Below are 14,453 nucleotides of genomic sequence, written 5' to 3'. Positions count from 1 at the left end.
CATTGTGTACAACAGTAAGAAGGAAAGTTAGTAATAATGTGATCTCACGGCTGTGTTCAGGCACAAGCGATACTCCAATACTCTAAGCCGGTCCGATAGCACAGCGAGTAAAGCGCTCGCTTTGACATCTGTGCAGGGCCAGTTGACGCAGGTTCGAATCCCGTCAAGGCCAAACTCAGCCTTTCATCCTTCCGAGGCCAATAAATGAGCACCACACAGCATGGGTAATAATAAGCAACGCTCAGATACCTGAGGGTTTGTAGCGGTATATAAATGCTAAATGCTGTGCTATGCTAATTAAGGACCCATTTTCCTCGGTGACACACTGTTGCTAGAAAAAAGCCACTCTTCAGAGGAAGGAGAGGAGAGAAAGGCAGCAAGGAATCTAGGCTCACCTCACCACCTCCAATTCAGGCGCTAGTCTTACTTTTCCTTAACTAATGTTAAAGACAGACCACAAACACTCTCATATGCGGACTGACAATTTTCCAAGAGAACGAAGGGCAACAAAGTCTCTCACTCCACCCAGCAGACCACTTGACCACACCACTTCTCCACGCTGCTCTCTGTATATTAAATGATCTTTTGTAGAGCTACAGTAGGTTAGGGTTGCAAAAACAATGCTTCCGATAGCTAGAGAGTGAGGACAGACTTCAGGCTTCTTTTTTCTTCACCAAAGCAGACCACTTGATCTTACCACTTCTCCACCCTATACGATGTTATTAACATGAGTCTTCATGCTCATCTCTGAATCTAGGTAAACACATAAGGTTTTTACTTTCTCAAGAGTGGGGATGGTGCAGCCAGCTATAACAAAGTTTGTATACCCGGGTCTGAGCTTTTTAATTCTGCTGGCTGTGCCTGCTAGCATTAATTCTGTTTAGGAATCATTTAGAGCTATACCATTATAAATCATTGGACCTTGGAATAAATGTTGTTGATGACTTCAGTATCTTTCAAATAATCCCCAGAAATGGGTATAAGACATCGAGTGTCATTAGAATAGTTGGTACAAGTAATGCGCTTAGCATCCAGTAGCTCAAGCAATGGCTTAGTAAAGATGTCAAAAAGAATAGGAGATAAACATGATCCGTGTGGTACCCGATAGGGCACCTAAACAGGGTCTGCTGCTTCAGCACCACTAAAACTCTGGATAAGTGATTGGACAAAAAAGGATTTCACCCATTTATCTGCCAAGAGCAATAAATGTGCAGAGTGTAAAAATCTGTCGACCAGGTTGGTGTAATCCACTAGGTCAAAGGCGGCTAACAGGTCCAATAGCATCAGTAAGACAATACTGACTTGTAGGATGTTGGACCTGTGAGCCGCCTTTGACACCTTTTAGTTCCAACATGGCAGTCTCTGACTGACGTTTACTTAAGATGTTCTGTTTAACAATATGTTACTGAACCTGAAAATATGGCGCTCAATCTAAGGTCTTCAGCAGGAATGGTACGTTATTAATCGGCCTATAGTTAGTGGGGATGTAAGGATCCAGGGAAGGCTTTTTATTAATAAAGTCATGATCCACGCTTGCTTCATGAGATCCGTCACACATTCCTCTACGAAGGAGCTGTTCATATATTTCGCAATGAGGTGGACCAACGATGGAGCACAAGTCTTAACCAAGATGGCTTGATAATGGTCGCCTCTACATGTGGTCAGTTTAAGCTGTACAACAATATCAGCAACTACGGCTTCTGTAACTAGCCTAAACTCAAAAGGTCCAACATACCGCGAGGCATAGATCTTGCTCCCCTTCTAGGGATCCAATATTTGTAGCCCTTTTTAGTTTATGCATGATATTCTCCCTGATCTTCTGCACTTTATTGACCATTGTTTCCTGAATTGATAAACACCATGACCTGTTTTTAATAAGTTTTTCTCCCAGGGGCACTAGATTTTCTGGTTAAACAGTTTGCTAGCATCAGACGGAGCGTTCATAATCCACATTTCATAGTCTGATTTTTTTGCTTCAATTATAGACTGTTTATGTTTTTTGGCTGCTCTCACATAAGCATGCCTATTCTCCAATGTTTTCGTTTTAGTCCATGTTATGCATGCCTTGTGCTTGATTCTTTTCAGATTATATACTTCTGCTGAATACCAAGGTTTCATGTTTTTAACTGGTAGCTTACGAGTTTTGAATGGGGCAAATTGATGGCAGGATTTAGACAGAGAGGTTCGATATATCAATGCCAGGTCAGATTACGTCTCATAGCCATCCAGATTATGTAGCAGTGGAGCAATGAGAGGAGTTAGTCTTGGCTTTAAGTGCCCGGGCATTCCGGGAAACAATGGTGATCTTTGGTGGTCTGTTCTTCCTTAATCACATGGGTAAACTAATTTCAAAATGAAAGAAGCTATGGTCAGAGCAAAGAAATTGTCAAATGTCTACTCCCTCAACACCAACATTTCAACTGATGAGCCAGTAAAGAGTATTCCTTTTATATGAGTTGGTTTATGGACAAGTTGAGAAAATACCAGATCTGCCAGAGAAGCTTCAACAGATAGTGCTATCGGATCCGCAATGTTAGACAGCCAGTAATTAAAATCACCAAAGAGTATGAATTTAGATGCTGGCTTAAGCAAAGGAAGCAGCAATGCCAGGAGTTGGTCAAGAAAATCAGTCATGGGCAGAGGGCGTCTTTAAAGTAACAATAGATTAATGATTGTATTGGGGTCCGTTAATATTTTAACAAGAATAATATCACAACCCCAGGGACCCTGTAACTCAACCTCCTGAACATCAAGTGAAAATCTAAAAATCCAAGCAACATCCTCCCTACTCTTGGGAAAGCCATTCACTCAACCTGGAAGTGGTGTCAGTCTTCTTACCAGGCGAACACATGATTTTGTGGGTGTAACTGGGCTTAAATGGCAGAGTATGGCCCCACAACACATTTTGCAAGGGGAAAGACAAAGTGTGGGGTCGGGGGGCAAAGATTCAGTTTTGAATTTAATCCTTTCAACAATCACTGTATCTTTTAATACAATATATTATTTTTTACTTTAGCAATGTCTCCAAGTTTAAAAAGGAATAGTTCCCCTGTCACCATATGTTAGATAAGATGTTCATATCAATGATATATCTTCCTGACCTGTGTCAACCCCAGAACCCTTTGCTTTGGCTAATGTAAGGAAGGCATTGTATCAAACAGTGAAGACAAACAGTACAAGGGTGTTTATTGAACTTCAAAGGATTGGTAAAATGCCTATCCAAACCTAAATGTAAGGATGGGAGCAAGATATGACCATCAAATCATGATAACGTAGTCCTAGTGGAGTCAGTCAAAATAAAGGGCCTATACTAATAAACCTATTGCCAATAATTACTTCTAAATACAAAATGGTGTGGGATAACAATGTACGCAAACGAAAAGTGGTCAAGAAATGAGATGTCAGGATAGTTGAACAGTTAGTTTCCCTTGCCCACAATTTCAGCACGGGGCAAGGCAGAACATGCAGGCTTTGCACACACTCTAGCTTCTTGGCCATGAGGTAACAGCTTAACACATAGGCATCAGGGCCTTCCGCCAAAGACTCTCTCTCGCGATGACTATCTCTCTATGCAGAGAACCGGATTCAGCAAAGAAAACACAAACGTTCCTTTCCTTTGTTCAGGTTTCACTTTCACAATGTCAAGATTGGTCTCCCTCGTTCGGGCTCGGGCCACGGGCCCCCCTTGTCCAGGCTCAGACCCCTTTTCTACAATGTTCGCAACTTGCTCTCCCTCGTTCGGGCTCAGACCATGAATCCCCCTTGTCTGGGCTCAGATACTTGTTTCCACAGGATTCACAACTTGGTGTCCCTCGTTCGGGCTTGGACCATGGATCCCCCTCGTCCGGGCTCAAATCCCCTTTTCCACAAGATTCTAAACTTGGTCTCCCTCGTTCGGGCTCAGACCATGGATCCCCCTCGTCTGGGCTCAGATTCCCTTTCGATACCAGAATCAAGACTTTTGAATGTGCAATGGGTTTTGCTTAAACTGTCGCAGGACCACTTCGATTCACTTCACACAATTTACACTTCACATTGCTTTTCTGATTCCTTTTCTTTTCGTCAAGATACCGTACAGAGGCCTTCGATTGAGCACATTCACCGGACCACTCTGTCAACGGTATTGTATCTGGTCTTCTAATGTTCAAATATTCACAAGCAATTTAGCTTCACTTGCGTCTTTCATCACACGCGTTTAACAATGTTCCTTCCAGCGCTCACTTTACAATGGTGTCGCTTACAACCCTGACTTCAACACAGAGCGGTCCCCCCAACTCACTGGCTTTGTTGTTCTCTGTCGCTTCTTTGTTCTTGGAGCCAAGGACGGTACCACAGCGGCTGCTGCTCCTCCCCACATTGGTCAGTAATGCAGGAGGACCCTCGATATCTCTGACACACAATGCAGGATTCTTTAGCCTTGTTTCCTGGACTTACGTTTTTTGCCTTGAAGGTTTCTTGAAAGTAATGGCTTCCTGTCAACGAGGTCATGGGTGTTGCCCCTCTCATGAACCTCTCATGCCTGGCCATCTTTCTCCCCTCGTTCAAGTGCCAACTTGAAACTGCTGTACCTCGTGTGCTTTGCCTCGCTAACAGTGTGCTCTTGTGCTAAGCCATTCATCTGTGTGGGGTAGTGTAATGGAAGTCAGGTGTGACTGATTGCCGATAAATGCCTGACCTCGGCTGACCATAGTATCGGGATAGGTCATGTACGCGGCTCGGGTTTGAGTCTGTTTTCTCCCAGAGTGGGCTGTCTGTGAGAAAGTGTTTGTGCAGGAAAATGGGGAAGGGGTTGAGTTTCTAGATATCCCATCGGGTAAGATTGGATAAAGGTATTACAGGGAAGAGAGGGATACCGCCTCTCACCATCCGTTGTCCTAATACCCGAGGGCCCCTCACCAAGGAAATCCTCCCGCACTGGTCCACCCCAGGGTCTGGATCCAAAGGCAATGGCCGTGCCCTGGCCACCTGAGAGAGAGATCCGCAGGGACTAGCGGGTGAGACACCTTTGGGTTTCTCACACTAGGTAACTATTTTACCTTGTCCCTAGGTGAAGGGGAAACCCCTCTCACTTAGTTTTTACTATTTTTATGGGAAATTGTAATTGTAATTGTTTATTGGTAAAGCGCTTATACACAGTGAAGTGCTTCAAAGCGCTTACCTTTTTATGTTTCTCCATGGTGTATGGTTGAAGTTATAGTTTCCTACAACTTTTGAGCTTAGCCTGGGTTGCTGCTTTGGGCTCCCCTGTTAATTTCTCTTTGATGTACTCGGGTGAACTACAGTTCCCAAGTAGTAAAGAGGGATTTTCACCAGCCTTTACATTTTATATAGTGAGCCAGCACACCCCACCTTATGTGGAGTGCTGGTGGGGATACAATGTAACCCCTTTCTTACTTATCTGGTAATATTTTGTTACAATTGCAAGCTTTCCATGAATGTCTGGTGGCAGTGGTTTTACCTTTATGACTTTTAGTTTGTATTACTAGCATGCTGTTAATTCAGCCTTGGTAGGGCACAGAAAGGCCACAACTTTTCTAAAATGGTGGGCTCCTTCTTTTTTGCCATTTCTTGTTTGCTTGCTGTTTCTGTGTTCGTCCCATGCCATTCTAGTTGGGAATTACCTCAGTGGCTGTTTTGTTTTCAGCAGGAATCCTGTGGATTCCCCACCCAGGCTCTATAGAGTCCGGAAAGGCAGAAAGCGAGGGAGTCCACTTTGCCTGAAAGGGAACAACCTTGCCTGAAAGGGAACAACTGCCAGTGATTGGACAGTCAGACCACCCCTTGCTGTAAAATGCAGAGAGAATGCAGAAGTTGTGCTATAGTTTTTGATAAAAAATCTGAACCTGAAAGCTACTGACACAGCGACCTTGCAGGGCTCCAATACCCCAATACCCTGGGACCTCGAGCTATCATGTGGTGCATGGTCTTCCAAATTCAGAATCAAGCCAAAACTTAGGTGGCATCCTGATGGAACTCAAGAGATATGATTTTAGTCCTAAAGGTCCCCTCAGAGTGCTGGACCTTGCAAATGACGAAAAACTGACCAGCGATATTCAGTCTTCTTCTGGCTCCTGAAAAGTGCACCAAAACCACAGAGCCACCTCCAGTCAATCCCTGCTGTAAATTCCCTTCCGAAGTCCTGTCTTCCGTCTTCATGACAAAGGAATCCATCAACCAGGTTTTTGGCTGCAGATCCTGAATTCTTCCTGCTGCAACTCTTCTTCTGTGCTGAGATACTGTGTTGGCTGAGGTATTTACTTACCTTAAGTGTGCGTGATTTCTGTAAAGCTTTTTGGTTGTTTTCTTTGATTGGGAGTCCTCTCATACAGTTCACCGAGGCCCACTGCTAGAACCCTTCTAGGGTGTCTTCTCAGGAGCCCCTGGACCCTAACTAACTTTAAAGTGAACTACATACTTGTTTGAACATTCTTCCACAACAACTCTGGCTTTTTTTGCCTGCAAAAGAACCCTATCTCACCCTGCCTACAACTGGCACCTAGACCACTAGGGTCCCTATTCTGCCTCTGAGTGAACTCATGCAATAGACTAGAGAAGGACTGGGTAAGTAAAGGATTCTGTCTTGAAAAGTATAACGTGTTGAAAAGTACTGACTTGTGAAAGAGTTCGTTGGTAACTGTGACCCTGAGACTGAGCAGTTTAGATAAGTTCTTACTTACCTTGAATGTGTGTTGTGACAATCTGAAAAGTATATGTAAGGTTATTTTACTGACCTGTGAATTAGTTATGCCTCTTTCCCAAAAGTAATGCTGTTGGCATCACTAACTATTTCTTTCAGAGAATAGGTGTATAGGTTCCCCAACTAGGTCTTGCTTTCCCTAACTTGCTGTATAGCCTGTTTAGAATAAGTCTGCCTTACGTTTTACCTACCATTAAGTCATTCATAAAGTGTAACATTGTTTTTTTTTTCCTTGGTCTGTTTTATACAGATGCTAAAACAGTATTAGGTCTATACAAACCTTTAAGTTGCTGATAGCTCCTTTAAAAATTATATAGGTTTTACATACCTTGAGTTAGCTGTGTGCCATCTTAAAATAAGTTAAAGAGTTATTGCTTACCTCAGTCTGTTTTCCACTGGTCTAAATAGCAAATGTAATTGTATATTCCAACATTTCTTATTGCCTGGTTACAATTGCTGTGTGACATTCCTGAAAAGTGTTCTTTAGGTGTACCTGACTTTGGTCTGACTGGTACATCCTAAATTAGTGTGATGAGTTATTGCTTATCTTAGACTGTGGTCCACTGAACTGAAAAGCAACTGTAATTCTATATTACACAAAAAGGACTTACTCATATAGAATAATCGTTATCCTCAAACTAGATATAAGTATATATTGTTCCTTGAACCTGTGTTCCACTATTCAGAAAAGTATCCTGGTAACAGGGTTGGTTGATTATTTGATTTCTTCGCTGAGTGTCACTACATAAATGACAGGGTCTACCACCCTTGCATTACAGAAAGTAATCTAAAAGTAATTGATGGTTTGCGCCCCCCATGAATAGGTGTACCCTATACTAAATGTGTTTGATATGGTCTAACTTATCGAGACATACTGTTAGTTTTCTAAATAAGGTGAATGCCTTGGTCTCTGTACTTTAAATCATAGTGATTTGTTTATATGATCTGTGATGGCACCTATTTCCCCCAAGATGTAGCTGGGCCTACTTGTATTTAAATAAACCATTTACTTTTACAATACACAGTGTTTCAGTGTTTCTTTGGACCATATGTGTACTACATTTTCTTTGTACTGATTCTACAGCCATCTCTCCCTCCTAAAATAAGCCTGGCTGCTCTGGCTATTCTACCATATACTCAGGTGGTACAGCCTTATACTAAGAGTGGAGTCTTGTACTGTCTCAGTTGAAGGGTTTTACTGAGCCCTTAGTTGGACTTGAGAAACAATATTCACAAAATTAACCTTTAAAAATTGAAGCCTGTCAATTCACCATCAAATGGATTTCCAATTTCATTTAAAAAAAGGCCAATGTGAAATTTAGCATACCTATTTCTAGACATGCTAGCAATAAATACTTTGGTGGCCATCTGCCTGATATGACCAGGAATGCTGCCACCACATTGCAGGCTACTACCACTTTTGTAGCATGTTCACCAAACAAAAATGGGTTTTCACTTTGTAAGTGAACAAATTGACTAGGGCACGTTTGAAAACGCCACCCCAGTGTAGCTAAAGATGATTTTAACTAAAGCCATTAGTTTATAATTCTCTACCAAACTTTCTCGATTGAGAAGATAGGGGGATTAATAGACAACTGTTTGGTATAAAGTGTTTCCTTAGCACTAATAGAGATGTTTAAAGGAAACTGACATGAGTGGCTGATCCATGTGCACATGTCAAGCACATCCTAATTTGATTTGCTCTGAAAGGTGGCCAATTCACATTTCAGCTGCTGGGATGTGGAAACTGTGCACAGCATAAGTACACATATGTCTGCCTTACGACCGGCAATAATTATGCTACACACAACACCTGAAACCAGCCCAGCTATAATCCCTGGCTGTATCTTTTTAGCAACAGAGCATATGTGGAATGGGTGTCTGTTTAGCAGTACCAATTTCCTGCAGAGAATCCACCTTCACTTTGCATGGCAAAAATCATAAAGCTCAAAACTGTACCTTCACAGGTAGCATTATGTCACAAGCAGAAAAGTGGAAAAGCCATTATAGCATGTAGCTTGAAAACAAAAGAAGCTCTTAAACCAACATTCTACAATGCTCGCCCCAACGTAAACAGTATCACAATCTTCTACAAAATGGCTGCAACTATAAGAAAGCTTTCATCATGATGCACTCTGTCTGCATCACGGAGCAGCTGATTGACGAAGGGCGCCTTTATTATGTTATTTTCAAGAGCTCTGGCAGACAGCTAAAGCTCTCGCAAGCCATACCTAAATAAAACCACTTAAATGTCTTTGGCGGCAGCTGCAAACCATTTATCTTACCAGAGCATTGGATAAGGAGTTGAATGCACATATGTAACATATTAGAACATGATGTATCAAAAACTAATAATGTATCTGCTCTGACATTTGTATTAAACATGAATATTTGCCCTCAAATATGCCGTTAAACATATACTTTAAAGGTGATAGAAAGCATGTTTTATCAGCCACCATCTATCCTCTTCTCAAATCCCCCTTGACTCTTGTTTTCTCTAAACCTTCCCTCGAGGTCTATGTCTTTCTTTCACTGGGGACCACTTTCTGTTCTCAGTGCTGGGGTGTCAATGGTGCATGTGCCATTCGTGAGTGATGCAACTCTTCTCTTTTAGATTCTAAATCAGAACTTTTGGTACATGGAGCAACATCTAATACGGTGCTCTTACCATGAGGTTCACAGTACAGCCCACCTTCTTGTTCTCCGTCTCATCGCCTTTCATGCAGTCCCTGCAAAAGAAAACTCTGGTTAGGCTTGTTTTAAAAATGTCATATACATTTCCATTCATTCATTCGGATGTTAGCCTCACGGGCACTATCTTTCACCAGAGACACTGTCGCAAACATTACCTGGGAAGCTTGGGAAACCAAACTAGAAATTGTGGGCACCTAATCATCGACTACACAGATGACTTATATTAACATATTCCTTTGCTCACATTATAAGGTCATAACCAAGCTTTTTTCACAGAATCCCAAAGTAATTTCCCTGGTTCACACGTCTGTAGGCAGTAACAGGTGGAATTCAAAACTCTGCCTTGCACAAGATGTCCTGCAAAGCATTAAACCCAGATGCTGGAGTCATAACAGCTAACCACACATCTTAGTGTGACTTCCCAGCCTCCCCCTCTACCTAGCAAGATGCAACGGGTGTCAGGAAAGATCTTTCTATTCAAAACGATCAACCTTTGAATATTCTCACAACTGAGGCTTTCCTCCAAAGTAGTGGTATATATATTTATGGTATAGTGAGCGGGGGCTGTGGGGGACACCCCCGCAGCCTTATGTTACAAAAAAAAAAAGAAAAGAAAAGGACCCTGCAGCACCGGGTCCCGAACACGGAAGTGAAAGGGAACTGGCGCTGCAGGGAACTAGTGTGAAGATCAAGGTAAGTGGGGTTTGTTTATGTTGGGGGTTTGGGTGGGGGTGTGCTGAGGGTGTGGGTCGGGCGTGTTATGGGTGTGTTGTGTGTCATGTGTTTGTGAGAATGTATGTGTGTTCGCATGAGAAAGGTGAAAACTTTTGGTAGTTCATGCGAACGATTTGCCCGCGGTACTTTCAGCCACGGGCAAATCACTCAGATTCTTAAAAACTCTTATGAAGTCAAGCAGGAGACCTGGTCTGTACCTTAATGGGGCCAACAATAAATATACTCTACATATTAGGTCAATAGTAATTTTTGACACTCTTTGAGGTTAATCCTGTAGAGGAGGAGCCAAATACCTCCATCCCCAAGTTGCCTATATGTTGGGAACCGGAAATTGCAACACGTGCAATACCAGTGAGGATGCCTATCGCGCAAAGAATTCTTGAGTCAAAGTATCCATTGAGAAAACCCTTCACGCATTCACGAAGAAATAATGGTCTTCTGGACAGAGTCCAAGAAGAAGTATGAAAATGATTGTGAAAGAGGACTGGTGACGTCACGTCAAATAGAACTGACGCACCTAGAAAAAGACATAAATGAAAGAGGAACATAAGCATTCTATAAAATCTGAAAAGGAGGTGTCGAAGTTAAGCAACATTTTGGTATTGAAATGAAGATGCTTTTGTGAAGAAACACTGAAGAAAATGCAGTGATTTTACACTTGTACTTTGTCTACTTTACACACGCAAGTAGACAAAGTAATCCTGAGGCTGGCTACATAGTGAATAGATTGCGGCGATGAGCCAATGAATATACATAGTAATGTATAGAATCTGGATGTTCCACAATGCACTTTAGCAAACTTAAAACACAGTGAAGAGGAAGGGTATGAGTGTGGCGCCATTGGAAAATAGCTGATGGTGAAGGAGAATTCAAGAAAGGTAGGCTGGCCCAGCACCAAGAGTCGAGGCCACCGTGAGCCTGGTTGTCTGTCAAAAAGCTACATGAATGTGAGAAAGAAACAAACTTCTGTTTGAGGTGGAATGGAAAAACAATGAAGATGTCAATAGTTCATCATTTAATAGTATTATATGCAACAAAGAGCTGGAAAAAGTGGTCTCCAGTCACATGGTCAGATCGAAATAGACTTTGGGTCGAGCTACACCGAAACCAAAAGATAAGACCATGCCACACTCCCTTTTATTCTCAGGCACAGTGAGCTTCTACAAGGCCAAGTTCAAAGACTAATTGTATGACAGACAGCAGGAGTGATGATAGATGTTGGGCTAATTGGGTGGAGAAGCATGACCAGGCCAACCCTCCCAGCATCTGGGGTAACCAGCTTGCATGCTGCTACCAAGTGCAAAATTCCAGAAGGGTACATGTGTGCCAGCCAATTATAGAGGACCACATATCAAAGAGTCCTATAGTTTGTGTAACCAATAAAGTGTCGAATATTAGTATGACATGGAAGATGATTTGCACTTGGGATGGGCTAAGCCTTCTCTATCAGTATACCTCCTACTGATTCCACTACATAGGGTATCAATACAATTCTCTCTTCTCCATTGGTCTTACTACTACTCTCTCCTCCCACTCCTACTCTACTCAAACACCCTTATCCTCCTTCTCTCTCGCTATCTCTCTAATTATCACCTTCGGTCCCTCTCTCCTGTCCCTCTGCTGTTCCACACTACCACTTTTCTTTATTTAACAATTTGTAAGGGGCTCCTGGTACCCGAGGGCACAGACATGAAACAAAGACAGGACAGAAACATAATTCCTGGAGCAATCGGTGTGTGAAGGCAAATGGCTAACTAGCCGAATTTAAGAAAAAAGAAAGGTCTTTAATTTCTTCTTGAAATCTTCTGTCGAGACAATGTTTTTAAGAGTGGGAGCCAATGCATTCCATGCTAATAGGGGAGCTATGCTGAAGGCTCTATTACATGCCTTGTTAGTGTTGCAATGCAACGTTTTCAACAAATTTGTATTGTCTGATCTCAGAAGACGAATGCTAGGTTTCTTCACAATGGCCTTCATTAAATAGGATGGCATCTTGATACTATTCTCATCTTTACACATGGCACTATTCTTACACCCTCCTCACACTACTACTCTCATCCCTCCTCATACACACAATCTCACAATTCTCATATGCACACATGCCTCACCCTTCTCCTTGCACCCCTCTCATTCACCCTTCTCCCCTTTCCTTACTCTTTCCCAGCACTCATTCCTTCTCACTGTACCTGCTAGCCTCACTCCTTTACTTCTTTCCCCCACACTTCCTTTCACAAACACTCTTTCACTCACTGCTTTCCTATCACAAGCTGGTATCACCCTCTTTCACTGCCAATACTTCACCCGCACTCAGCACCAACTAAACCAACAATTTTATAGCACTCCATTCTGCCTTCTCTCCTCCCTTCAGTTTCTCAGTCCACCCGTGTATCTCCTGACCACACCCCTACAACCCAAACTCTGCCTTTCACTTACTTTCCATGTTATGCTGTTTGCCTTCTACTTTTAATCTCCCCACAAAAGAATGTTGACTAGAGGGACGGGGTTAGCCGCCAACTATCTATGTTTGTATGTATGTGTCTCTGTGTGATCCTGAGCCATTCCTCAGAATCAACCTGGAATCACTTTACAGTAGCGGAAGAAGATGGTGTGCTGAAGATCTTTGCTGTGAACCTTTTCTGTTACCTCCATATATTCTTCAGGCGAAGCTCTATCCCTTTGTGAGCCAGAAAATCCTGTTTCAAGGTCCATCACCATCTCGTCCAATATGAACAGCTTGAATCTCTTCCTGTATGCTGGTAAAGTCTTGACTTCTTTGTTCACCATTAGAACAGAGGTGGGTGCAGAACTGCTGGACTGGAAAACAAGTGATGTTTTGCTACTACTGAAAATCATATGCTCCATTGATGGGGATGTTGACCTACCTCTTTGTAGACGTTTTTCATCGAGGGACTCATCCTCCAGGCCAGAAGTCTTTTGTCTTCCCTGGATCATCACAGGCCTGCATCCAAAAGGGCAGGTACTGTGGTATTTAGCTGCAGAAGCCCTGTTGTACACCATCTTAAGGGTCATGTCTCGCGGGGGTGTTGATAATGCCTGGCCTTCAAGGACCATCCCACTGTTCCCAGGAGGTTTATGTGCAGTTCCTGGATTAGAAGTATGCTGTCCTCATAGTCCTGAAAACAGCATTCAATGTAGTTTCTCAGGATTCTCAGGGAATGTACCCAGCCAATTCCTCTTAGCGATCCAATACTTCCACCAAAATAATGAAGCAGTTGTTCGGTTCAGGATGGCAGGGGAGGTCACATTCCCTTTCAGCGTTGATAGAGGTGTAAGGCAGGGATGCATTCTGGCCCCATTGCTTTTTTGCATATACATTAACTAGATTATTGAGGGGCTATCGACCCACTCCCATGATGCCCCCAAATTGTGTGCCAAGGGCATTCCTGCTTTATTTAATGAGAATGGTGCAGTTCTTCTCCCTACAACCCGAATAGAGCTAAATAAATCCTCCCGATTGTGCTTCTTGTCTAAATGTAAAATGCTGGCCTTGCGTTAAATGCAAATAAAACATCTGCTTTCATCCCAGGAAACATAAGAAAAATCATCTGCGTATTATGGCTAATGATGTTGAACTGCAACGAGTGGAGGTCTTCGATATCTGGCAAATCGGTTTTCTGACACTGGTCTATAGTCATCCCAGAATGAAAAATCAAGTCCAACCTATAGAAACATAGTGGTGGCATAAGAACATGTTTTCTAAAGCATGGGAATGGTGAAATCTCTCCTGCTTTGGAACTTCACAAGGCACAGGCAAAGGCCTCAGCTCTTTACAAGGCAGCTATCTGGAGATATATTAATCCCCAGGCCCTTCAAATTGCAGAAACTAATTTTTTTGAAAATGTATTGTCTCTGCCCATGGAGTCTGCCAATGCCTTGCTTCATATGTAGGTTAACCTTCGCCTAATGAGTGACGGGTTAAGTTAAGACCTGCCCTCTATTGGGGTAGGCTGTGGGGAACATCCACTCTCGCAAAATGCATAGATGCTTTGGAGCATGTTTTATCACTTGAAGGGGGTAAATGTCTTCCATGGGTGGTCCAGGGGAAGAACAGTTTCAAAGATCTACATTCAATCAGTTTGTGGGAGAATCCATGCACTGTTGACAGAGCCATTCCAATACTGATAATATTGGCCTACACAATTGGTGTCTAGGAGGAAGCTGGTGAACACATGCTTATGGTTACGCTTTGGCATGGACTCTTTTGAAAACAGACCAGACTTTGGTTATGAACAATACTTACATGTGATATGGCCTCCATTTGCAAATAAGTTATATCTGGAGTATGGACTGGGTAGCCTGAAGGTTG

At 42.7% G+C, this 14,453-nt stretch overlaps 1 protein-coding gene across 4 annotated transcripts in view; it reads right to left on the bottom strand.

Annotated features, from left to right (window-relative positions):
- The window catches only part of DOCK3 (dedicator of cytokinesis 3), a 2,582,899-nt gene that overhangs the window by 438,125 nt on the left and 2,130,321 nt on the right, over window positions 1–14,453 (bottom strand). For all 4 annotated transcript variants that reach the window (XM_069644069.1, XM_069644070.1, XM_069644071.1 and 1 more), the window contains one exon: window positions 9,366–9,426. In XM_069644069.1, coding sequence (XP_069500170.1) covers window positions 9,366–9,426 — 61 coding nt within the window. The remainder of the gene's footprint in view (window positions 1–9,365; window positions 9,427–14,453) is intronic.

This window comes from Ambystoma mexicanum, chromosome 2p (assembly GCF_040938575.1).
Source record: "Ambystoma mexicanum isolate Mex_15411 chromosome 2p, UKY_AmexF1_1, whole genome shotgun sequence".
NCBI classification, from domain to species: domain Eukaryota; kingdom Metazoa; phylum Chordata; class Amphibia; order Caudata; family Ambystomatidae; genus Ambystoma; species Ambystoma mexicanum.
Note: the sequence above shows the minus strand (reverse complement) of the source record. Positions and strands in the feature narration are given on the sequence as shown.